General features: G+C 41.3%; 2 protein-coding genes across 2 annotated transcripts in view; one reads left to right on the top strand and one right to left on the bottom strand.

Moving 5' to 3' along the window:
• Positions 1-24,393, top strand: part of COG5 (component of oligomeric golgi complex 5) — a 177,682-nt gene extending 153,289 nt beyond the window's left edge. Inside the window, exons 16-22 of the mRNA XM_009996782.1 lie at positions 931-993; positions 1,773-1,876; positions 3,108-3,345; positions 12,258-12,334; positions 12,818-12,944; positions 13,497-13,576; positions 22,772-24,393. Coding sequence (XP_009995084.1) covers positions 931-993; positions 1,773-1,876; positions 3,108-3,345; positions 12,258-12,334; positions 12,818-12,944; positions 13,497-13,576; positions 22,772-22,886 — 804 coding nt within the window. The 3' untranslated portion in view covers positions 22,887-24,393. The remainder of the gene's footprint in view (positions 1-930; positions 994-1,772; positions 1,877-3,107; positions 3,346-12,257; positions 12,335-12,817; positions 12,945-13,496; positions 13,577-22,771) is intronic.
• The window catches only part of HBP1 (HMG-box transcription factor 1), a 13,542-nt gene continuing 11,968 nt past the window's right edge, over positions 24,117-25,690 (bottom strand). Inside the window, exon 10 of the mRNA XM_009996772.1 lies at positions 24,117-24,703. Within this exon, the coding sequence (XP_009995074.1) occupies positions 24,686-24,703 (18 nt within the window). The 3' untranslated portion in view covers positions 24,117-24,685. The remainder of the gene's footprint in view (positions 24,704-25,690) is intronic.

Here is a 25,690-nt window from a genome sequence, read left to right as displayed (position 1 = left end):
TTATGTGCATTGTTGCTGTGACCAAAGTCTGGCCTGGAAATGTTTTCAGGACTAAGTACAGTTATGAATAATTCCAATTTACTGGCTTAGTGATGCCAAAGGTTACACAGTCTCTCTAAATTAAGACAAACAGATAGAGTGGTAGTTGTTACTTGTGTCTAAATCTTAACCTGATTAGAAAAATGATCAGAAGTACTTCTAACTGTGGATATGTTCTAAAAGTGTTTAAAAATGCTAAAAAACCTATACAATTTGCTTGGATTTTGCAAACAGATGGTAGATTAATTTTAAGTCTGCTTTATCTGATGTATTTAGTAATGAACCTCATGTGCCTGTTGGAGGGAGATGTGATATGATTCAGTCTTTGAGTTCAGTACTTATCTGGCTTAAAAATACTATTGTATAGCATGCTTATAACTGCAAGGATATTAGTAGAATATTTCTTCAGATCATTCCTTGGCTTTCAATTCTAATATTGTTGTAGCTGTACATAAACAACTATTTAACATGTAGTATTACAATAATCATAATACTGAGAAAAAACAACATTTCTTTCAAATATTTGCCATAGAGCTGCTTATATAGTTATCCACAAATGCTATACTTAGTAGTGGGAGAATATATGACTTATTTTTATCCTGATTCTGTTAACTCTTCATCTAGATTTCAGTTGAACTCAACTGAGTCATTTCTTTGACAAGGCAGAAGCAAAGTTCATAGGAAATGTGAGAGCAGAGGACTGATACTGGTGCATTGTATCAAACACATTAGATAGATATAACATACATGTATATACACATGTGTATACATATACCCATGTAACTACTCATTACTAAGGATAACTGAGTATGTTTTTAAAAGAAATTAAATATTATGAATTCTAATGATTTGTTGAATGTTGACTATTAACAATTACTTTAAAATTTTTAGGTCATTACCAGTCAGAGCTCATTTCCAACAGCTGCTGAGCAAACAGTCGCAACTGCCTTAAAGGTAATTGAGTGTCCATATGCCGCAGGGACAGGACTGAGCTTTGCTTTGTTTTTTATGCTTAAAACGGGCACTTATTTTCCTAGGTATCACTTTGTGTCAGTCAAAGGTATACAAAGATTCTGAAATTTGTATTTTGTTGTTTCTGTAACTGCTTACATGTTGCATGTGCCAGATCACTGCTTGAGTAGCATTTGTATTCAAGAGTGTTCTCATGATGGTCAAAACTCAGATGTCATGTGGCTGTGAAAATAAATGTCTTTCTCTGCAGCATTCACACAGCAATAACTGGATCCTTCATCATCCTCTCATCCTCCCGACACACACACAAAATTATAATTTTTATGATACCTGGTGCTTTCCTGGGGGGAGATGTGGATGGCAGTGGATGGCTCCTACTCACAGCCAGCTGTCTGGGAGGGCTTGTGTGCAGAGGAATGAAGGGCAGCTTCATTCATGTGTCTGGGGAATCAGCAGCAGAATGAAGTGTGTGCACCAAAACATGGATGTTTACAAAGCAGGAATGCCAGACTGCTGGGCATCTTTTTGAAATAAGGCTTTACATAGAAATAGTAAAAAGCCTTATTTCAGTACTTTCCGGGTAAAATGCATCAAAGAGAAATGTTATTTTGGGCCTTTGTTCTTTTTATATTCAACAGTTTCTAATGCAGAATAATAAATAGCAGTGTTGAACTCTTTATCAAGGTATTTTTGAGGTTTCAAAATGTAAATGCTTCTAGTTTCTGTTTCCTTACTTCTGCCTCTTTCTTATTCTATTTCAGGCAGTCCATGATCTAATGGGTAGTGCTGTTCAACCGCTACTGAACTCTGTAGGAGATTCAGTCGAGGCTATTATCATCACTATGCACCAGGAAGATTTTTCTGGGTAACTAGAAGTACTTTTTTAAATTTACTGTTGCTTTAGTAAGATGCCCTGCATGTACCTAATGGATTGTTATTGCCACAATGTCCTTGGAGCAAGAGCACTTGTTTGTTGAAGGGAAGGTGGTGCTTTATGGTCAGTGAACACAGAAAGCAGAATTACACCTATCTATCAAGAGAAATTAAGCAGGTGGCATTTGTCTTCTTCTTCTTTTTTTTTTTTTTTTTGCATATCTGTTGAGTAAAATTGATTTTACGTAGAAAAATAAAGCCAACCAGAGGCCGTTTTTGTGCTTAAAACAATCCCTTTTGCTTTCTTACCTTATTTTTGTGGACAGAACTGTCAATATACTTTTTTCTCAAAATCAAGCACATAACCTCTGATTCAAAATTACACATAATTTTTTCTAAAATATTATTGAAAATGAAGTGCTCAAAATTCTTTTTGAAACCTCAGATATTTAGTGTATTATTTTATTTTCCCATAGCATTTTAATTAACATTTCCAGTATTTTTTGATTGCAAAGATCTTGAGTCCTATCTATAATTGAGAATTTCTTCCTGAGCATTATTTTAAATTTTCCTTTTGACTTTTGTTTTTTTTTTAAAAAAAACCAATATTTTACCCTCTCCGTGTTTCTTTTGCCACCACAAGCAAAATGACTCTGTAGGTGGATAAACTGACTCCAGTCAAAGGTTAAGCTTTGTTAGATAGCCTGTATGCTCAAGTGCCTGAGTTTGGAAGAGCTCTTTTGCCTGACTGTGATTCAAAGAAAGAGAAAGGTAATTGATTTCTGTGTCCTGTAGCTTCTGTGCTATTTCTGTGATAATTAGATTGACTTCTAGGTTTGAAGGAACCTAAGAAACTAATTCTATACAGAGAACAGATAATGGGATAGTCTAAACTAGTAACCCTGTGACATATGCTTGTATTTTCTGATCCATCATTAGAATTACAAATCAGCAACTGGGACATTTAAATTTAGGGGTTGGATTTGAGGTTTAGGCTCCAAACTGGTGGAGGCTTTGCAAGTTGTGTAGGAATGGGGTGGTTTTCTTATCTTACTAGGATAGGAATGGCTAATAAAGACATATTTTTGACCACAGTTTCAAAGTGACCTGAGTAGAATGAAGACAATTCATGCCATGACTTTGTGTGGTAGGAAAAAAAATGTGGTTATGTTTTAAGGATGAATGTAACTGTCCCTATTTCTTTTTTCTTTTCTCTTTTCCAGATCATTATCCAGCTCAGGAAAACCAGATGTCCCATGTTCTCTGTACATGAAAGAACTACAGGGTTTTATAGCAAGAGTGATGAGCGATTACTTCAGACATTTTGAGTGTTTTGACTTTGTCTTTGATAACACTGAAGCCATGGCTCAGAGAGCAATTGAACTCTTCATTCGCCACGCCAGCCTCATAAGGCCCCTGGGTGAAGGTGGGAAGATGCGGCTCGCGGCAGATTTTGCACAGGTACCCTCAGTACTGGGTTCTGCTTTTTACTGTTACTTCACTGTTCATTGAAAACTATCAATGCTGTTGTCCCCAGCAAGGTGTATACAGGCAGTTGTAGAAGTCAGTGCATTCCAGTTCTAAACATCCTCTCTGATGAGATACTGTGTCCTGAGAAATGCATCCACAGAGTAGCTGAAGATCTCTCATGACTGTAGGGCACATTCAGGGAAGTCTGACAGCTTTCTATCAAGTGACTGTTGTCTTTAAATTCAGCTGTGTCTTGATATTTTATCCTGCTTGTCTGACCTCATTGGGACGTCTGTCATTTGCCACCATTCATTCACTTCTTTGTTTCTTTGTTTCTCTCCTAATGGAATGGCCTGTCGCTTTTTTAATCACTTTATATATCACAGTGCCCACAGTGGTTAATCGCCACCTCAGCTGCCTTGCAGTGTAGAAACATCGATAGCCAGTGGAAGAACTGTCTTTTTGGTAACAGAAGAGCAGTTTTCTTGTGGGATTCTCTTCATGACCTGACTGACTTACCAAGCATCTCAGCTTTCCCTAATTCTTACACTGGACTAAAACACAAAACAAACTGCCAAATTAATATCTGCTACCTTTCTGCATTATCTACTGTTATTCAAATTTAATTTGTGAGTAGTAACACTGTGTTACTAACTTGTCAAAGAATACAGATATCCACTAGATTAGTCTGAGGGTCCTGGTTATTGTTATCCAAGCAGAAAAGGGAATTAGCACCAGCTCCCTGCATACTAAGCACTGCTTATGGCTGTTAAGTACCTGAAGTAGGGGAGGAAGGCAGGGAGGGAGGAATCACTGCTGTCTTTGCTCCTGCTTGTGGCTGCTTTCTATCATTTGCCTGTGAGTGACAGTCTCCTGAGTAAAGTTTTTTTATTCATTACTCAAAAGTAGCAAATCAGCCTTTCACCACAGAGGTTAAGGAGAAGTTTTCAATTGCTTTCATTCAGAAAGTTCTGTTCCCCTCTCTGTTTTGAAGACAATGGCGTAAAACTGGGGTGTGGGAAATGCATCACTCCTCTGGAAGAAATATAGATTATTTTTGTAATGTATGCTGCAGTACTAAAGTAAGCTGGTTAAATTTGGGAAGTATCTTCATCTAATTCTACAGTAAATATCTAAGCACATGTTATAGTAATACTAAAAATCTAATTAATGTATCTTTTTTAAACACTTATTTTTCTCGTTTTGACATGGGCTGCCTTTTAAGTGAAAAAAGAAGGTATGTTTGCATCTGAGCGTAGGGGAACTTGCATGTTCTTCCTCACTGAGGATAACTCCTGGACAATTATGTGAAGATAAATGTTCTGGTTTCTCCTCTTTTGTACTGTGGAAGAAAAAAGTGAGGCTTTGAATTAATTCAACTGTTGCTGCATCTGGGGGCTGCCTTGTGCTTTTCTTATCTTCACATTGCACTATATTTTTGGCTTGTTTAGATACAGGCTTAAGGCAAGAACTGTCTAGGTCTACCCAGCCCCATACAGCCACCGCAGCATTCACTCTGTACCTTTGAGCATCTCTGCACAAAGCTCCTTAGGGCATCCCTGGCTGCACAAGGGCTGCAGTGCCCAGAATGGCCTGAACGTGGTATCCTGTTGCTCAGGATAGCAGAGAAGGAAATGTAGCATTTTGTATGTGGAAGCTGCCTTATATCCATGTTTTGGGGGGTTTGTCTGCCCCTTCCAAAACCCTAGTGGATTTTGGGCACATGCCTGTGATACCAGCTCCTGGCAGCCCCACTGGGGAGGCTGCAGTTGCTCTGACCCAGCCAAGAGTCCTGGGCATGTTTGCCAAAATGTGACTGTAGTCCCAAACAGGACTTGTTTCAATTCCATGCACCCATTCCTGCGGCACTTGGCTTTGTCAAGGAAAAGACTTGATTCCTCTGAAGAGAAGGAGACGCTGCTGTTGCTTTGGGCTGAGGAGAGCAGGGAGCACGTGTTTAGGTGGGCTGCTGGCTCTATGGAAATAATAAACTTTTCCAAATGGATATAAATGCTGTGTGCAGGGTTTTTTGTAGTCCCAGAAAGGCACTGCATTGTTGGACTAAAGCCAAACCTGAAGGAAAGGACCTGCCTGGAAAGACACTTTGTGTGTAGGAGGAGTTTTGTTTATAAACTGTTTTTACTTGTGCTCTGTCTTGCAGAGTCATTTTGAATCATCTGTGCTCCAAAAGGGTTACATATTCCTGCTTTAAACTGTCTTTTGAGATGTAAAACCCCTTTTGGTGTTTTGAGGTTACTTACAAGCAAAAGCCCTGGGCAGAAATCTGCTCAGAAGCTTTGGCTAATTTGAGGTCCTATTATAAACACACATGCTTACAAGGAAGTCACATAATCTTGAGTTGTATCAGATTTTGGGTACCTTGTGTTTGTGCACATTTCTTCAAGGGCACTCAGAGTTGTAGCTGCCTTATACTCAGCAGAATAGCTTTGGCTGAGAGTCAGAATTGAAGATTTTTATACTGGAAACGTGTTTTACTGATCAGTTGCCTTAAAACAAAAGGTGTTCACACAGAAGGGGGAAAATTGAGGCTTCAGGGTCTTCTAATTCAGAACTGGGTTAGGTGAGGGACACAACAGCCAATTTTCTTCAGTAAGGCTCTGCTACTTATGCAGTTAGGAATTATTGCTCTAATTCTGTTGAATTCTGTGTCTTATCCTGTTTCCAGTGTTATTACTGCATTTTGCTATCTTGTGCATTACAGATATTTCAGCAGTAAGATTAGGTGTGTGCTAGTGTTCCAGCTGTAAACAGAGGTATGATAGGCTTAAAATGTGCCTGAATATCTTTAATATGATTTAATGAATATCAGTGCTTACAGGAACATAGAAACATTTCAAGCCCTAGAAAATGTCTGCAGTGCTGCAAGGTTATTATCACATACTGTGCTGCTCCTTGGGACTCACATTGTTTGGAATAGTTCCAGTTTACAGGCTGAATTCTCTTCTTTTCATGCTCAGTTTTTATGGAGGCAACTGCACAAAATTGCTTTTCAGTTCACTCCTTTAAATTCCTGGATGTTTCTTGGGTTTTTTGTCTTTTTTTAAGGTGACCATAATTCAGTATTCATGTATGTAGTACCAAATTTCACTTTTTAATTCAATACTAGGCAGCCTGAAAAAAATGTTCTCCTGTAGGCAAGCAAGCCAGCAAGCAAGCCCTGATGGTTTTTCCACATTCATATGTCTGGGGAGTACCAGTTCTTCTCCAGGAGACCTTTTAACTTTCTTGGTATTCAGAGTTTTCACAGCACTTACACTTGGGCACACTTTGGGGTTGCTGGCTTGTAGTTCAGTCTTCCTAAACCCCAATGGAAATGCTGGACAGTGCAGCAAAGAATGAAACATAAGCACAATCAGTTGAAAAAATTATTTAGAAGAAATGAGGAATCTACAGTAGTATTTGGCATGGAAATTAGTAGTCTGCTACATGATGTTTGTAAGCTGATACAGGAAAATAGCTGTTTATCAATAGCAAATACAAATCACAGCTGCATTTAAATAAACTTACCTAGAAAGTGCAAAGACTAAGTAATCTTTATATGCTTTATAGCATGAAGGCATGACATGATTTCCCATCTTTTCATAGTATAGGCCTGTGCTTAGAGTGACATATAAGGTAGCAGCCGCTGTCTGTACCAATAATAACAGCTCGTGTCATGACTGATAATTTTCGGCCTTGTTGAGTAAATAATTTTATTGGTCCTGTTTGAGTTAATGTGATTCTATATATATCTTCATATATTTCCTATGTAGGTGTAATTTATAGTTGAGTTTTTTGACATTATTTAGTACTGTGCTCAGACAGTTTTGATGGGGTATAGTTAACTCTGCCACCAGGTCTTCAAGTGTTTATCCATAAATTACAGCAAAATGTTTTGGTTTGATTAAATTTTCCTAGAGAAATGTTTTTAATGCAGAAGCTATCAATGCTAAATTCTAGTGCAGAAGAAATGTCTCTAGCTTCTGGTTATCCTATGGTAAGAATCTGATTCCCTGATTCAATATGTAGCATTAAAAAACCAAGAAAATTAGACATTTGTTTTTTTAAAAAGGTAAACAAAATTGCTCATTTGATCAAATGTGATGATACAAGTGTAAAAATGCTTTTCATCATTTTTCCTTAAAAGTGTCCTTTCTAGTTCCTCATGGAGAAGTGAGAGAAGCAGGATGCTGTAATCACATTGTAGTCACAAGGACAGAAACCACTAAAGCAAAAATGCACTTAATGTTTAATTCTAACTCTCTTACCATAAGGAGGAAATTATTTTCTGAGGTGTGTTATTTTGGCAGTATTACAGCTGAAGGATTTTCTTAAACATCAACTGTTCTGGAACTGCTGTATGAGGGAGAAACCAAATTCCACATCCCTCCAAGGCCAGCTTCCTTCATGCAATAGTTCAGAGCTCTTCTGCTCCCTTGCTTGTTAGAGCATTCTCTCCTGGTGACTGGCTAGGAAAAAGCATTTTTGCGTTAACATGTAAAAACTGGGAATTCATCTTCACCAGGAGGAAATGCAATAGCTAAAAATTTAATGTTAAGATTTTCCAGCTGAAAAAGCAGCTGTTTAGTAATGAGAGATCTTGAAAAAGCCACAATAGGCACTAAACAATAACTTCACTATGGGATTTTTCAAAGTGCCTTTCAATATATGTGCATTATCTGTATCTAGACTACATATTAACTTCACCCTTGGGTTGCTGAACATAATCCAATTAGAGAAGCCAGCCATGTGCTGTATTTTTTACAATATAGCTAGCCAGTGAATAGTTCAACAGATAATTGACCACCTCGCCATGGGCTGTGGCAGGGTCATATGAGAAGAAAAGATAATACAACCTTTTTGAGAATCATTGAGAAAAAGCATATGTTGGGCAGGAGTCTGCCACTGTGCTCTGCAAAGCATAGCAAAATAACATGAATAAATCATGGAAAGGCAATGAGTTTTGAACAAGGTTAGGAGAAATGAGGCAAGTCATTAAGCCTCCTTCTGCTTCCATTTCTGCACTCACCTGCACTTTCTACTGCTCCTCTTGGATCGTGTGTTAGTGGTTATCTCAAATTAGTTGATCAAGCCTCTGCAGTTGCAAATTACTATTTGGATGCTGATTTGTCACTGAATTTAACCTGGAGATCTGACTTTTCAAATTTGCTGTTCTGAGAGAGAGATTTGGAAAAGAAAAAAACAACCTCCTTACCCTGACTTTGTAACATCTGTAGGACACAGCTGTATGAGCGGCCTTGTGCACACAACACAGATACTGGCTTGCAGACAGCCAAAAACATCACCCAGCCTCTCAGTACTCACCAAAATGCCTTGGAAACGATAGCTGTGTAGCATAGCAAAAGCTGCCATGATATAAACATGCTGCGTGAATCAACAGTTGATGCAGCTTCAGGTGATGACAGGTAGCAAAACCAAGAAGTGATGCATGCTCAGAAGTGATTCTGCCCAATTCCAGCACCTTAAACCCAGCAGCTGTTCCAGACAAATGATTCCTCTCTGGCAGTCGCTCCCCGGCAGAGACACAAAACCCTGCTCTGGGGGCCTGCAGAAAGGAATGTAGCAGCAGAAAGAGGCTGTAGCATCTCTCTGCATCACTGGCCTCAGACAAATAGCTGAAATTCAAGTGAAGAAAACAATCTTAGTTATTACGGGAAGTAAAGCTTCAGTTGGAGAGATTGGGGTATAACACATAGCAGACTAGTGTTGTAAATTAAGAAAAAAAGTTTCTCTGGTTTATGTACATTTTTTGCCACATTAGTTTTCACTCATTCCCACTCTTCATGAGTCAATTTGAGATGGTATAGTATGCTGCAAAGCTTAAAAACAGTTTTTTTCTTTGGCAACTAGTACTTCACGAATCAACCATCTGCTGCCATTAAATCCATCTAGTTCTAGCAATACTAATAATTTCCTACAGTGAATAAAGGTTGAACATGAAGTAATAGAATTTTCCAGAATATTTTTTTTTTCTTTAGTACTTAAGGCTAAAAATGTTGATTTATGGAAACTGCCAAGTATGTTCAAGAGAAATAATTTTAAATAGTTTTAATAAGGAATTGTTTAAGCTGTAGAAAGTTTCATTTACATCTCATTGCATCATATTATGTTTCAGGAGTGAAATAATTTGAAACTTATTAAGCAAATTTATATTTTGCTATGCTGGGATTTCTTTCTCCTCACGAGTACAGTTTGATCCATGCATCTGTTTCCCTAAGTCTGACTGGCAGTTTGTTGCCTGTTACCAAATTCTCTGAAGGACCTAAAAGAATTATCTTCTCCCTGGTTCTTCACAGCTACAAGCCCACGGCTCCCACCAGAGCTGGGATACCAGCTCCTACAGAGTATCAGTAACTTCCAGCTGCCTGTAGCCTATACTAATGCCTGAAAAGAAACTCTGGAGAAATCAGAGACTTGTTTTTCAGGGTCTGTAGGGTTCTGGTACCATAATGCAGCAAAGCCTACTTAATTAGATCCTCTTTTTGGCTCGTTGCTCCTGATCCTGTGCAGCAGAGCAGCCTCTCGGTTCCCACCGACGCTCAGAAGTGTCATGGGGGTCTGGGGATACAATGTGCAGAACTTGCTCTAAGCTTCCTCACAGTTTGGAGTTGGAGCACCTCCCTGCAGAAATCCCCAGGGAGAACCTGCCTACCCTGGGAGTGTGCACTGAACCTCTCTCCCTCGTGCTGCTGAATTCTGCACACAGCACAGCAGCTGATGTCTCCTCAGGCCTGGGGACATTGGCTTCCCATCTGCCTGCCTTTTGCACCGTCTGCTGGGCAGCATGCTTGCTCAGGAGCTGCAGAGCTGGGTTGTGCATGCCCTTCAGCCCAAGGAACAGGTACTCCTTGCTCCTGCATGTGGGAGAGGTGACCTCAGGCTGCCAGGGTTGTAGGGGAATGGGGCAGGGATCCTGCCCAGCTGTAGCAAAGTTCATGGTCCAGAGAAGATTTAGGGGGCCAGAAGGGCAGCAGGCAGGAGGGAGACAGGCTGTTACCCAGGGCTGGAGCATTAATCTGAAAGCCGAAGACAAGGATCCTTGGTTCCGCTTAGTGGGCTTTTATTACTTTTCTGCTTCTGTGAGTTTCTGCTTAATTTAAAATGCAGATTTCAAGCATCCTGGACGTGCTTGATGTGGGGCATGTGCTCCAAGGTTCATAGGCTCGGGAAACAGCTTTGCATTGCCTGTAGGCTAGTTCTGTGGGGCTTTTCCCATCACCTCCTAGAGATTCTCTCCTCCCCTTGTCTGTAGGAGAGGCAAAGGTTCCCAGATTGGGCCTTCTGGCTTTCCCAGCCTTGTCTGACTGAAGGTCATACAGGTGGGGTACTCCTGCAACATGACCCACCTCACCTATTTTCAGTCCACCACTGGGAAAGGTGCATCACACTGCAGGAGTTTTTTTTTTTCTCTCCACTGAGTATGAAGAGAACCTGCAGATGTTGAGAAGTAGGTGAGATGACTCCTGTCCTGCCACCTGCTTATTAAGATGGGTGCTTGAAGTATATGGCTTTGATTTGCATTAGTTGCTAAATTAATTTCTTCTGGTTTTAGATGAATTGTGGCATCATAGTTCACCACACAATCCTTGATTTTGATAGAACACCAGCATAGTTACATGGTCTTGGTGAAGCTGGTGGCTCAGCAGCCAGCTCTGTCTCAGGAAATGCTACAGCTGGAAAGAACAGAAGTATTGAAGACTTCACTGGAAATAGTGTCTTACCACAAATGCTTTGAAACTTGTTCAACAGTGACATGGGAAGCTCTTCGTATGGTGTTTTTGATCTTGTTACTTATTTTACCTTTCGTCCTTTGAAACATAACTTACTTGTGCATAAGGTGTGCAAAGTCTGAATAGTCTTTTAAGATATGGATTTTAAAAAATATACATGGAGAGTAAAGTTTGTGTCCCTCTGTTGACTGACGATTTAGGAATGCAAAAGGTAAAGACTTAACCCATATCTGGCTAGAATTACTTTACCTGTGGGGTTTTTTGAGTGATGGTACTTGTATTAATGTGCATATGAACTGAAATTTTGCCATGTCATGTTCATGTTCCATCTGGGAACTGGAAGTGAAATTGTTCTTTTTCACTTCTGCATCCTCACTGTTAATGAAGAGCCTGTGACAGAGTTTATTGTCATGTGAATGATACAAAACCCAAGAGAGCCTGGCTCTTGTTGCAAAAAGCAGGGGAACTCCAGTGCTTAAAAAACAGGAAGTGTTTAAAAATAGTTTTTAAAGATGGCTGTTGTAACTCAGTACAAAAGTCAATATTAAAATATTGCTCTTAGTGATGCTCCTTTGTCTGTGGACCCTCTGGCAAAAGGTCCCAGCTGCCTTCTGTCTGATCTGTGTAGGTTTTGTGCCCCAGAGTTTGGGTCTGAGCGTTTGAGAAGGAATCACTTCAACCTTGTACTTTTCCAAAGGAAAAGGTGCCCTGCTGAAATGGGAATGCATTTTTGCTGTTTTAGGAGTGACTTGTGGAGACCTGCCTAGATTTTCTTCCTTCCCAGGCTGCAGTCTGATGTTTGGGGTATTGACATAAGTGTTTCATCAGGAAACTAGTCACCAACAAAATAAACCTGCTGCAGGAAACAAAAGCTCGGTCTCAGCTCACAGGAACCCATCTGCTCTTAACCATAGACCATCACTACTGTTTGTCATGGGATGCTCACTGCATTGCCAAGAATAAGGCAAAAGCCTTGGCTTGGGCATTGCAGTGGGAAAGGAAAGGATAATTCCTTGTCTCAAATTCAGCCCCCAGCGAGAAGTCAGTGTCTTGGTCTGTGAGTGTGGATTATTGCTTAGCAGCAGTCTTCTTCAATACCAAGTTTTGTGTTTTGGGACAGTCAAATTCCTATTAAAATGTTTGTTTTTATAGATGGAGTTAGCAGTAGCACCACTGTGTCGCCGAGTCTCTGACCTGGGAAAACCTTACAGGCAGCTGAGGTCATTCAGGTGAGCTGCAGTTGCAGTGTGACCCACCTGGGGCTCCAAACTGATGTGTCACCCCATGTTAGTTCTGATTAAACCGGGAGCTTTTTTGGTAACACCCACCTGCAAATTAGAAATAGACCAAAGTTCTTTTAAATTTTATGCAGAGTGTAACTATGATTTAACAATCTTTGTTATGCAAATGTTGGCCAAATTGTATTTTTTTTGTCTTGCTTTCAGTGCAACTTCTGTATGACAGTGAGCTCTATAGTTACCTTAAGAATTTTCAGTGAAACACAAAACGTACAGCCCTGTGTTGTTTAATTGAAAGAGGCAACTTCTGTAAATTCTTAGCAACTGAGCCTGTGTTCAAAATCTAAGATGCAGACTAGTGGAAAAAACCAGATTATTCTATCCTAACACGATGTTGCCAGCATATAGGCATTTTCCTAATGCATAAGGGATGCTTTTTCTTCCGTTCACAAGTATATTGTTGCATTTTTTCAGACCACTGCTGTTCCAGACCAGTGAGCATATTGCCAGTAGCCCAGCTCTGGGAGAGGTTATTCCATTCAGCATTATTCTTCAGTTCTTATTTACGAGAGCACCACCAGAGTTAAAATCACCCTTCCAGGTAATAAGATCAATCTGTCTTTCCTTTTGAGATGTCCTAAGGAGAAATTAACATTGTAATTCACCCTAGTTTTTATTTAAAAAATATTCAAGCTCATAGTTTATATAGTTTGTTGGCCTTTGCTGTTGTTGTTGTTGTGGCAAAGGTGTTATGGTCATTGACTTTGTATGTTGAATAACTAACAGTAGGAAGATGATAACCTAATTTTAAGTGGACTCTCAATTCTTTATTATTCTATCAGCTCAGAAGAAATTTCAGGTCTCATCCTAGACTGCGGATTGCCTGGATCCTGCTTATGGAAGGTGCAGGAGATCTAGATTCAATCCAGTGTCAGAACTGGTCAAACAGCTGATACAGGAGATCAGCTCTCAGCTCCCACATAATGTATTGGGCTATTTCTGTCCCTGGCTCCTTAACTCATTCTGCATCACTGCCGTATTAAGAGAGCCTCCTGTGGCCTCCCTTTATGAAATCTTTGATTCTGAAATCGGGGGGGTGTGTTTCCTTTTGCATGTTTGTGTCATTGGTGGTTTTTGTGCTTCTCTGTTTCAGAGGGCTGAGTGGTCCATTGCCCGCTACTCCCAGTGGCTCGATGATCATCCATCTGAAAAAGACAGGCTTGCCCTCATACGGTACAAGTCATGCTTCTTTCTTCTCTGCGTTTGTGATAATGGAGCAGTAACTTAACTACACACCAGAACTGGTCTTGAAAAGTAAAAATATGTGCTACAGGAGATGGAGATGGTTGAGTCACCATCCCTAGAGGTATTAAAAAAAGACACAGATGTGGAACTTCAGGACATCCTGTAGTGGATGTGGTGCCTTTGGGTTGATGGTCAGACTTGGTGCTCTTGGAGGTCTTTTCCAACCGTGATGGTTCTGTGATTCTGTATCATAAATACCATTACCTTCCCTCCACTCATGGGATGAGTTGCAAAATGGGAGAATACATAAACTGCACACTTTCCTCCCCTCTCCCTGTGCCCAAACCCTCCAGTGCCTTTGGAGGGATCACACAATCTCTTGCAAAAGAAGGAAACCATGCACAGTGATTGTTTAAATAAATACTGTGTTTAGCAAAACTGTCTCTCTCAACTGTTGGAAAGTCAAGGCTGTAGCCATCCTGTCTTCTGTATCAGGAAAGAAGCTTTGGAAGCTTAAGCAATGAAAATGTAGGTAGGAGTTCAAAAGTTCCCTTCAGTGTTACTCTTCAGGAAATCAGCCCAGGATCTTTAGGATGTAATAATACATCAGATTTTTTAAATCTTCCTTGAGTAGATGGCTTTATAGCTAAATAGTGTTTTGCATTTTAAAATGTTAGGAAAAGTTATGAAGAGTCTTGTTTTTAAAAACAAGCAGATTCAAGTATGCTAAGAGAAAACAGATGTGTTGGATGAACACAGCAGAAGCAGCCCGAGGATCCTCAGGATTCAAGGCTCAGATGATCGTTTGGCTCCCAACACCCTAACTCTTCCAGCCATCTCTTTGGTGTCCTGTCCTGACCTCTGTGTCGTGCCACTCCAGTGTTGTCACATGGAAAGGTTGTCACATGTAGCTGCACCAGGCTTGATCTGGCTTGGGAGCCAACTCTGTCCTTGAACTTCTTTATGTGGACATTGCCAGCTTTTGCTGAAGTCGTAAAAGCTGACTTTAAATTTCCAGCCAGCAGTGACTGTTCTTGAGAAAATCAACCATTATCTGTCCACACTTTGAAGGCAGCCTAGAGCAGTCTGCTATGAATGTTTACAGTTCTTGAAGCTGATAGCACCACACAGTCCAGTGTAGTGCCTGGGACAATTAAGGAAATACTAGTTGATCACCAGTAGGTGTTAGTAGGATTTATTTCCAAAATATCAAATGCAAACTATGAGACATACTTTGTTCATAGTTCATATTTGTATTAAAGAAGTATTTTGTGAAAATTAAGCATGTTGTTAGTCTAGTTTGGCTACAAAACTAGGTTTTCATGAATCTTAAGCCATGACACCCCAAATTACAGGGGAATGGATAATAGGTAGAAGGCTGATACAGCTGTATATGTAACTTAGTTATGAATATTTTTATTGTAATTTCTGTTCTGATAGTACTGGCAAAACTGACAATGTTGAATTTCAGATGTTAGGAAAAGCCAAGAATTCAAATCATTTGAGAACTGATGGGATTATGTTCTCTTCAATCCTTTTACACAAATTTGAAAATGCCATCCTTAAATTGCAACACATTTTTGTCCTTGTTTGCAGTTAAATTTCATCCAGACTGATTCAGTGAATGGGCTTGCTGGTGGTCATTTTCAGACACTGATAAATTGGTCTGACCATGGGACAAACCTTGGGACAAGGCTTTTAGGCAGGGACTTTCATCCATTAGAGCAAGTAGCATAGCTGGAATACTTAAGCTTTTCATTTCAGTCCTTGCATTGAATCCTCTGTTCATTTTCCATGAGATACCACTGTTACAGTATTTTATCTTTGTAAATCTCAAGAATATGCAGCTGCAAGGTTATCAGTTGGCAAGGTTATCACTTGAGCATTTTACAATGAGACTGTGGTCCTTTTGCTTTGCACTGTGGAGTGCTTGGACATCACTCAGACATCTGTCCTTCCAGGGCATGGAGAGGGCAACTTTGAAGATCTGCCCTTCCCAAAGGCCTCTGTTGGCACTCCAGCGGCTCCTCCCTACTCTTGGTATGCCAGAGCAAGGCTGCTAGTCACTGTCTGTCTGCTTCTTCACCCATCCCCAGACCCACCACTTGCAGGCACTGCTGGTGCAGCTCTGCTGAGCCCCTGAGCTAAGCACATTGGGTTTGTCAAGCATCCTCTGCCCTCAGGGGTTTGCTTGGCAGCGCCTGCAGCACCTCATGTCTGGGAGCAAAGAGTAGGGCAGGCTGACCAGTGCTTGAGCACAGCAAGTGGAGGGATGGGTCTCCTGTGCAGGCCTGGTAACCTCTGTAGTCATTGCTGTATGTTGTTGCCTTCACCTTTCTACCCTCCTCTCATACCTCTCAGTCCTTTCTCACTAGGCTGGTTATCAGTGCGTAAGGCAAGCAAGCATCAGTCACTAGGATGGCCATGTTTCACTCATATTTTCTTTAGTACTCTATTGGGAGATTTCTGAGCCTGCTCTTCATGTGTCTTACATGAACCTAAGTTGCACTACAGGCATCTCTCCCATTTGTTTGGTGTCTTTTATCAGTCACCCTCTTCAAGGTTTTTCCGCCTGTAGCTGTTCAGCTGTGCCAGTTGAACCTTGGATGTTTTGAGCCTTCAGATCCCTGCACTGGCTTACATCAGGAAATTACATTTGCTGCAACCTTGCAAATGGTAATTTTCTGCGACCTCCCTTTATAATGACTGTGCAATTACTCTAGGGACCTGCTGCTTAGATATTAATTTACTTGTGTTATCAGAATCCTTACAGCTTCATATTAAAGCTAATTGCAGTGCTTATTCCACTCTATACATCTTAAATGTTTCATATGCAACATGATGTTAGTGTTACAACTTAGGAGCATTCTGAGCATTTTTGTGCATTTCTTTCTGCCTGTATTCAGCATGGAGGGAGGGATTTACCTGCCTTGACGGATGTTAGCTAGACTCTATAGTCAACAGAGAGAAACAGGCGCTGCTGAGGCTGATTCATCTCATCCTGAAGTAGGTACCAAAAATAGGTCAGTTGTGTTGTGGCCTGAAAGCTCCATTTTCTCTGCTGGGTGATGGGAGTGTGGGCTGGGCCAGGGCAGCTCCCTCAGGCAGGCAGTGCCCCACAGTGAGGGGACCCTGCTGCTGGCCTCCTCCTGGGGCAGGGCTTGTGGTGAAAGGACCTGGTGTACACCCCCAGGGCACTTTTTTCAGTTAAGTTTGAAAACTCAGCCTTTCTTTCATAAAAGAAACCTGTTGGACGTGGCAGGATCTGAGCCAGCCTGAAGGACAGTTCATCCACTCAAGGTCCAAATTCTTACTTTCACCATCTGAGCGTGAGTAAACTCCCCTGCCCCAGGCTCCCTGTGGCTGGGGCAGCTGAAAGCCAGGCCCACTGAAGGGTTCGTTTTCATAACCAGCTGATGTCCTGAGCCAGAGAGTGGCTCTGACTACGACCCTGCCCCAGGCAGGGACGAATGCTGGCCTGGGGACCACCAGCACAGCCCCACCTGTGCAGCAGGTCCCACCTGGCTGGGCGCAGCAGCAGGACAGCTGTGCTGGCAGCCCCAGAGCTCCAGCAGCACCCGCGCCTCCCGGCACTCCCAGACATTCCTATCAACCCTCCGTGCTCCTCAGTCTGACAGCACAGCATCCCCTTCATCCCTCTATTATGCAATCTGGAATGAACTGGGGATGTCTTGTGCTGCTCTCTTGTCCTACAGATGATGCTTGTTGGAGATTTTGCTGTTCAGTTTTACAGTAATTTTTATAGCACTTGATTAAATAGATCTGGTGTCAGACAGATGTGCTCTTACACAGCATATTTCCATTTTCCTCTTTGCCCTGAAGTATTCAGAGCAAACAGACCTTTAACAAAGTACTGAAGCCCTGCTGTCCTCCAGCTGCCTGGCTAATTGATCAGGACCTGAGTGCACAGGGCACTGCCCCACTGCTGAACAGAAAGATGATTCCTTCCTCTTCTGAATATTAACAATTAAAACAGGCTCCATTTGACCGAGTCAGACCCCAGGATGGTAGTGCTAGTATTCACAGTTCCATATAAAATGAACTAATTAATTAGAGTAATTCTAAATTATATGCATTCAGATTCCTTCAAGAACCACAGCCCAAATCATACACTTCCCCCTCCCCCCTTTTAACTGTAGATATAAATCTTCATGGGTTGAAATAACATTTTTTAAAAGAACTATCTGGGTCTTATGTAATCAGCTTGTCCTGATTTTCAAGAAAGCTCATGTTTTTGCTCAAGCAAGTGAACTAATTTAATAAGTGCTTTAGAATCCTTTTCCTTATGTGGGAGGGCATCTTAAACTTGGATTATTTCTTCTTCTACTTATGGCATTTTTAATGAAACATTAATATATGCAGAACATCCCACCAACCCTCTTTCCATAGCACTCTTTTACAAACAGTATTTGTAATGTATACCATAGCTTGTCTTTTAAAATAGAAACAGATTGCTGAACAGGTTTTATGTCCTTTATTAGACTGGAAGATACTGAATTTAGGGCATTATTTAGTCTAATCCCTTCAAGAATATGTTTTTGTGTATTACATAAACAGGGTTGCTTCCATCTTCTTAAACATCAGTAACGTAACTATAAATTACATCTTTTTATATGACAACAGATGATAGACTTGGTGATACTGCTTTCACCCATGGTGCCGTTTATTTTTCCATTCCTACTCATGCACTAGTGTTTGTACAGTGTCCTCTACAGGAGCAAGGCTACCTTTTCTTTACGACAAGACTGGAACAGTAAAATGGTGTCTGAATTGAACCCTGTACTTCCAGCATAGTTTGCAGAAACTCATCTGAGCTAGGACTGTTAAAGTTTACACAAATGTCATCAGAAAAATCTGCATTTCAAGTGTTAAAATTGCTACTCAACTCCTTTATCTCCCAAAATGAGGTACAGTCACGTAGGCATCTTGGCAACTTCAGTGGCTCATGTTGCAGTTGCCTGGCTCAGCCGGTGCGGTGGTTTCGCTGAAGCCAGGAGGACCAGCCTGATGAGCCCTGCCCTGTGCAGCAACACCACCACCCATCTTGCTTTGCTGGAAGCAGCTTCCTGCACTGTCTTCCTGTACATCGCAATCCTGAAATTCCACCCTTAAGACTTCATAACTGTCCTCGGAGAAACAACTTTCCCAAGTGTACTTCTGGAATCATACCTACTTTGTGACCATTGGTGCTTTGGGAAGCCTCTCCCAGCCCGCTTCTCCCTCACATTCTGAAGCAACCTCACCACTACTCTGGATTCCAAAGATCTTTTCTCCGTGGATTCATTATTTCTGCAATTTTACTACCTGGACCTTTAATTGCTAGGAATGCTGTTCCTAATGGGATGGGCAGGCTTCCTCTCCTGTCACCATCACGTCACTACCATGGCAGCAACACAGGAGTTTCCTGAGCTGACTGGAGCCTGACCATGATTGTGAGCTGTTCCATGGTCACCAGGGTATGGAGCTCCAGGTGACTGCAGCTGCCTCTTGGCTCCTGGGCTTTAGCAGCTGCGTAAGTTTTTAATCCTCTCACTCAGTGTGAAACCCTCCCCCAGCTGCTTTCTTCTACCTGCTCACAGGGGATCTGAACTGCTGCTCAGCCGTGATGGGTAGGTAGTTCTCCAGGCCAGTTCTGCTCTGGAGGTGCCCATGTCCACTGTTTGGTGATGTAGGTGTTTTTCCATGTCTTTTTCATTCTTTTTGCACTGTAGTTCCTGTCAGTTGTTCCCCCAGGGTTACAGTGACATCCATACCAAAAGAGAGTGGTGGCATTTGCAAAACAACCTTCTCAAGTTGAAGGCTGACAAGTCAAGGGAGCTTGTATCAGTGTTACATTTGGTGAGAAGTCAGTGCTCACCATGACCTTGTCCTGGATTTGACTATTAGCATAACTCTTACTGAGAAGAACCAAGCTTTTGTTCCAGCATTTCAGGCCCAGTTATTATGAATTGCATTTTACCATTCAGCTTTAGAGCATTTAATCAGTTTTATTGGAGAGCAAACATGGGACATGGGAAAGTAGTGAATGGATTTGGCATTAGAGAGCTGCAAAAGCTTGTATTCCCATTGTTGAATGTAAAGCTGTACGATGTCCTTTTTAGGGAAAAACCCTGAGAATTCACCTTGTTGATGGTGTAGTAACTATTAGTTGTCTTTTGAGTGGAAAAGAGCAGTAGTTCAGATGCTGCTGTGTTGGTCATATTGATGAAGTTTGCCTCTTTGAAACAATGTGAGCAAAATGACAGAAAAAGAGCCAAGCAGCTCAGCTTCTATTGGCTGTTGGTCTCTGCCGGAAAGAAGGGTCTGGGCAGTTCTGAGGTCATGAGACAATTTGCAGAGTTCCTTTCAGCTGCTTTTTAGAGGTGTAAGAGGACAGCAGCTGCCACTGATGGAGTTGGCTTTGCCAGTTAAATCAGATTTTTTCGAGGCAGGAAAGAAAAAAGATAAAAGCTGCTGGAGGGTGTGTCAGCAGGACTCCAATACTGGTTTTGGCACTTAGTCTAGCCTAAATCTCACTCCCTCTTGTTGAGCTGAGGGGAATAACAGTCTGGCTAAGGATTATCAAGCGCTGACACTGAGTGGTGTTGGGTGTTGCTTTTAGGGTAAACTTCTTCCTTTCATCTGAAGGGATCTGGTTATCTCTGTCATCTTTTTCAAGGGCTCTTTCAAAGCAAGGAGATAAAGTTGGAAAGGGGTAACAGTGTTATTACCATCTGGATAATGACGCCAATCCGTAACTTCACCAAGAGGTGTCAGAGCTTCCTAAGTAAAGCAGGTCAATATGTTTGGGTGTTGGTTTTTTTTCCTATTTTCAGCTTTTGATGACTTCTAAAAACCATTTCGGCACAACAAACTTTGGGGAGCATATAGAGGAAAAGACAGGGACATGGGTGAGTGGAAGGAGAGTCAGCAAGATGAGTGACAGTTACAGGAAGAAAACTGTCAAGAGTTTTCCCACTGTCTTTTTTAATACAAGGGACTATTCTTTGTAGAAGGTAACTAACATCTAATGTGCTTAACGATTACTGCTGACCAGGGCACTTGAGTACTGAGTGGGAATGTCACACATCTGACCCTTGTGAAGCATCTCCCTTCATCTTGATGAAATCCTTGCACTTTCACTGCCTGGATCTCCCACCTATTGCTCAGTCTGCCCATCACGTGCTCTGCCCTTCATGGCCATGAGAGACCAGTTTCTCTAAAAAGCACCCTGACCAAGGGCACTGCTGTCCCAGTCTCAATTTCTTCTCTCTAGATCTTGGCATTTAAAGCTTACCTGTGGATGTGCCCCATCCCTCTGCAGTCCATCACGGCTTTTGCTGGGAGAGGTGAGCTGCACCCAAAGCACCCTGTGGCTGCAGCAACCAGTTTATTTAGTGGTTGCCTCTTTCCTTCTTGATGCTGTGCTGCTCCCCAGAGACCACCAGGAAGAGCAGACTGAAAGTTGTCAGGGAGCTGACCAGGTGCAAAGTCAGCTTTGTTTTGCCTAGATAAAATAATCATTTTTTTTCCCCCTGCCTTTCTGACTGTACAGGGATGATTTTTATCTTGCTGTTTGTTGATGTGCAAAAAATGCCAAGTGATTCAGAGTGTGTTGGTACCTGGTGTGAAACCCTCAGCAGTAACTCACTGTTATAAAAACTGAAAAGCTCTCAAGTGCATTCCCGCCAACAGGAGGGACTGTTTCTTTGCTCAGTCACTTGATTCTTCTGAAACCTCTCAACTCTCCAATAATCCAGCACATCCTCCTTTTGCACCACCTCACTCTCACTGTGCTCTGGGTTTCAGCAAGGAAGTGAGTCCAGCTGGGCCACTGGGGCCATCAGGAGCTGTGCTGGATGGTGGCTCTGCCCCATCCTGTGCTCAGCACAGGCACAGCACATTTCATACCCGGTCAGAAGCCCTTAGTGACAGGCCAGGGAGTGTGTGAGTGAGTGTGTGTGCAGCATGCAATGTGCAGCCACCCAACTGCTCCTGTTGCCTGCTGGCAGGGAGACTCCCAGATCAGCATCTGGCTTTGATGGGGATGGAAGGTGCTGGCAGGAGCAGATGCAGCCCTAGGGCCAACTCATGGAGTGGGGCAAAGCTCAGACATCTCTCCAGCAAACCAAGGACAGGCTTTTGGCCTCAGAAGCATCTCCCACTTGTTAGTGACCTTTGCTGGAGCTTCCCAGCAGTGCTCTAATGTCGGTGTGTTTTAGTTTTTGAAGTTCAGAGCCCTTGCTGGTTTAGCAGTAGCTTTACTGGCAGGCAACAACGTGTGTTATGACCTAGTGTCTCCCTACCTTCACCTGTTCTGGTTTGCTGAGTTTGCCAGGCCCTTATGTAGCCTCCCAGAAAAAAAATAAAAATCAATTAAATTAGAAGCCACATCAAAGTTGGCCTAATTAATAAACTATTAAAAACTGAAGAGCAGCATTTACAAAGCCTTTGTTTTACAGATATGCTGTAACTACAGCTATGCTACAGGTAAGCTGTCATGCAACACCACCACTAGTTACTGTAACCACTGGATGACAGGCAGGCTGGTGCTGCAAAGGAAGTTATGTATAGACAGGTACATCATGGCAGTTGTCCCTGTTAGCTTTGAAATGTATCTGTGTAGCTCATCATGGTAGTGCTGTGTGCCACATCCTACCACCAGGTACCAGAAAAACCCAGCAAAGACACACACACACAGAGTTTGGGGGTTGGTACAGCCATTCCCCAAGGACGGCAGTGAGACTCGGCCAGGAAAACACCTAAAGTTATCTCAGCTCTTACCAGTGCCCCAGTTTTCATTCCCCAAGTTGTACTCCTGGCAGCTGGAGTCTATTCTTTCCCTTTCTAAAGGTTACCAGTACAGCAATGTGCCTGAGTCTGTGCGTCAGAGCTGTCATTTCAAGCCATCTGCAACATGCTGCTGATGGTTATTTAAATGTTAACTTGTTCGCTCCTCAAAACACGCGAGCAGGGAGAAAAAGATCACGGAACAAATATGAAATATGTAGAGCTCTGTAAGGTGGTTCTTGCCCACTTCCCTCCACCAAGACATGTAAGATCATCTGAGGAAAACTCTGCAGTAGGGAAGAAGCTGATTAATTTCAGTTGAAGATCCTGAGCTTACAGTACCTGTATGCTATTTAATTGCTTTAGCTACTTTTATTTCCTTTTTTTTTTTAGAGGTGCCCTGGAAGCTTATGTTCAATCAGTAAGAACGAGAGAGGGAAAGGAGTTTGCACCCGTGTATCCCATCATGGTTCAGCTGCTGCAGAAAGCCATGTCAACCCTTCTGTGAGCATACCTGGACAACTCACTCAGAATGGGGAATGGAAAGTAACAGTCATGGGTCTTTGGTGCCACCTCTATACTTATGGCTCATGTAAATTATTCCCAAATACATAAGCTTTTTAGTGAACTGTGCTTACCTACTTCATCTGTGAAACTTCTGTCATCTTGCTTTACGTTTGCATTGTAAGAACTTATTTATACACAAATATTATAAGGAAATAGTACATTTTTATGTGCTGCAATTCTACATTCTAACGAAATCGAGTAATTCTTTAGCCCTCCTGACTTTAGAAAGGCATAACATTAGAAAATATTCAGCAACTACAACAAAATATCTGAGCATCTTCAATAAGGCAGTAGCTCTTTTCCTACAAGTACAGTTTGAAACAGTTGGGATACATTTTAGCCTTATTCAGAAAAATGTACTTTTGAAATGCTGGACTTAACAATTTCCATCTAAAAATCACTAATTTTAACACAAGGAAAAATACTTATAAATAACATAAGTGATCCTCTACTGCACTGCTATTCACTTTGAAATAATTTATGTTGATTTCAACTCTTTTTGTTTAAACTGTAATAAAGAAGATTGACTATCCAATTCTGAATTCAGTATTTGAAATTCTTCAGCAGCTTCCTAACTGCAAAGCATCAAAATACACTTGGGATGGGTGCTCATCACTGCAGGGCTGACTTAATTTTTAGTCTTCTTCATTTTATGAACCACGCAATGCCAAATTTTTATGAATTTATTTGAAATAATATACAAGAATATAGTGTGCAAAAATCTTAGGGGCAACATCATGTAGACATGTGTCATAAACTGAATTACAGTTGTGATTTAAAAAAAAAAAAAAGAAACACACAGCTGTTTAGTACATGAAAAGCCATGATTGGAAAAGTTCACAGCAAAAGCAATTGTAATTCTAATGCAGCTGCTCTAATTTTAGACAGTTGGAGGGAAAAAAAAAAGTGCAAGTGTTGCACGTATAGTTAAGTGCAAAGTTTGCCCCCACCATAAAGATGTCATATGGCAAAATAAAATATTGTAGGATATATGGCAAAGACAAAACACAGAGTTAAAACTATGATGGTGATGATATCAACAGCACCATTTTTCTTGAGTTAACACTACTTACTTGTTTCATCCTGTCCTGGGCCATTGTTTCCACTGGAAAAAAAGCAGCTCTTGCTAGTGCCAGCTGGTGCACAAATATCTCACTTGTGGTTAACATTTCAAGCAGCAGCTCCCGTGCTACATTACACTACATGCTCCATTTACCACATGTTCCATGAACTTGTTGGCATCTGGGCAGGCTGGGAAGCTAGAGGCTGATAATACATTTAGAAAATCCCAGGCCCCAGAATCGTAATTAATAATATGGTTGTGCAATACATATTAATCAGCAATAAGAATCAATGTATATAAACAGCTGTTACATATTTTAAAATTCCCCTTTTTGTACATTTTCTTTTAAAAATAAACATTTATACACGTCTCCTTCGCCTCTTTCTAAAGTACTTTAGCACCACAGGATATCCATTTTCAAGCCTATATTACCTGACACATATATGAAGTTTGGAAGAAAAATAAGGCAATTTGGTTTAAAATGTTGATAGTTTTAGCTTACTTAATGTTCTATTGTAAAAAGCAAATCTGCACTCATATTAAATCATTTCCAACTTGATGGTGCCAGTATTTTATGGTCACACAGTCACAACAAAAAGTAAGACCTTGATCTTGCATCTTCTTGCCATCAAGCAACAGCCATTTTGCAAATACAGAGTTAACAGGAAAGTTCTGGCTTAATGCTGTTGTGAGCCCTAAGAAAAGAGAAGATAACATCAGGTTAGCAGTTATCAAGCAAAGGGGAGCTAGACATATCTTAAATCTAGTAAACACTTTATTTGAAAGCTGCAAGTATTTATAATCATTGGTCAGTTATTCAGAAGAAAGCAAAAGGCTGAAACAGATGGTTTTATCTCCTGATCATCCAAAGGCCATAAAGACTTCCTTGTGACAGCCTAGATTCTACCATCTATTACTTGATAAGGTAACCAAGCTTCAAAGTTCTTACTTCATTGAAGTGTAACTATTAAAGAAGGTCTTTACTGTAACACTGAGGTAACAGATTTTACAGATACTGTTACCTTGGTCTCCAGACCCTTAGGACAATCCCACTACAAGCCATCCTTCTTGCTAAGGCCAACCCATCACATTCCTCTCAGTTATACACAAACACCTCACCGAGTTCCCTGAAGCTCACAGGTTGATGTGTGAACTTGATCTCACCATCCCATAGCCAAGACCGCAGTAATATAAAAACAGAATAAATAGTATTATTTTAACTAAACCCACAAGGAAATGTACCAGAAGCTGTCACTGTTGATTAAAATAGAGTACAGTGAACAGAAAAACAGCTTGTTCCTAGCAGCTGGGAGTTGGTGAAACCCTCTGCAAGAAGGGACTGAGAAGTCAGCAACACTTGCCTAGACTCGAAAGGAAAGGGGGTAATTTGAGGATGAAATCTTAAACCTGTGAAGTCCCCAACACACTTGATGCTCCCACCCGGGCATAAAATGGCCGATGAAAGGATCTGGCACTTCATGGACCTTTCAGTGGATCTTTCCTCCCAGCCTACTCAGCTGAACATGCAGATTGGCATCATCTCCTTTTTTTGATGTTCTCTTTACATGATGTCTTAGCTTGAAAGCTCTCATCTTACCTAATACATCTACCACCTACTAATACACTGCTGCAGGCTCTTAAATTGATAGCCTTCTACATATAGGAAAACCATTTCTTTCCCT

The sequence above is a fragment of the Chaetura pelagica genome, unplaced genomic scaffold, assembly GCF_000747805.2.
Source record: "Chaetura pelagica isolate M959 unplaced genomic scaffold, ChaPel_1.0 scaffold534, whole genome shotgun sequence".
Classification (NCBI taxonomy): Eukaryota; Metazoa; Chordata; class Aves; order Apodiformes; family Apodidae; genus Chaetura; species Chaetura pelagica.
Note: the sequence above shows the minus strand (reverse complement) of the source record. Positions and strands in the feature narration are given on the sequence as shown.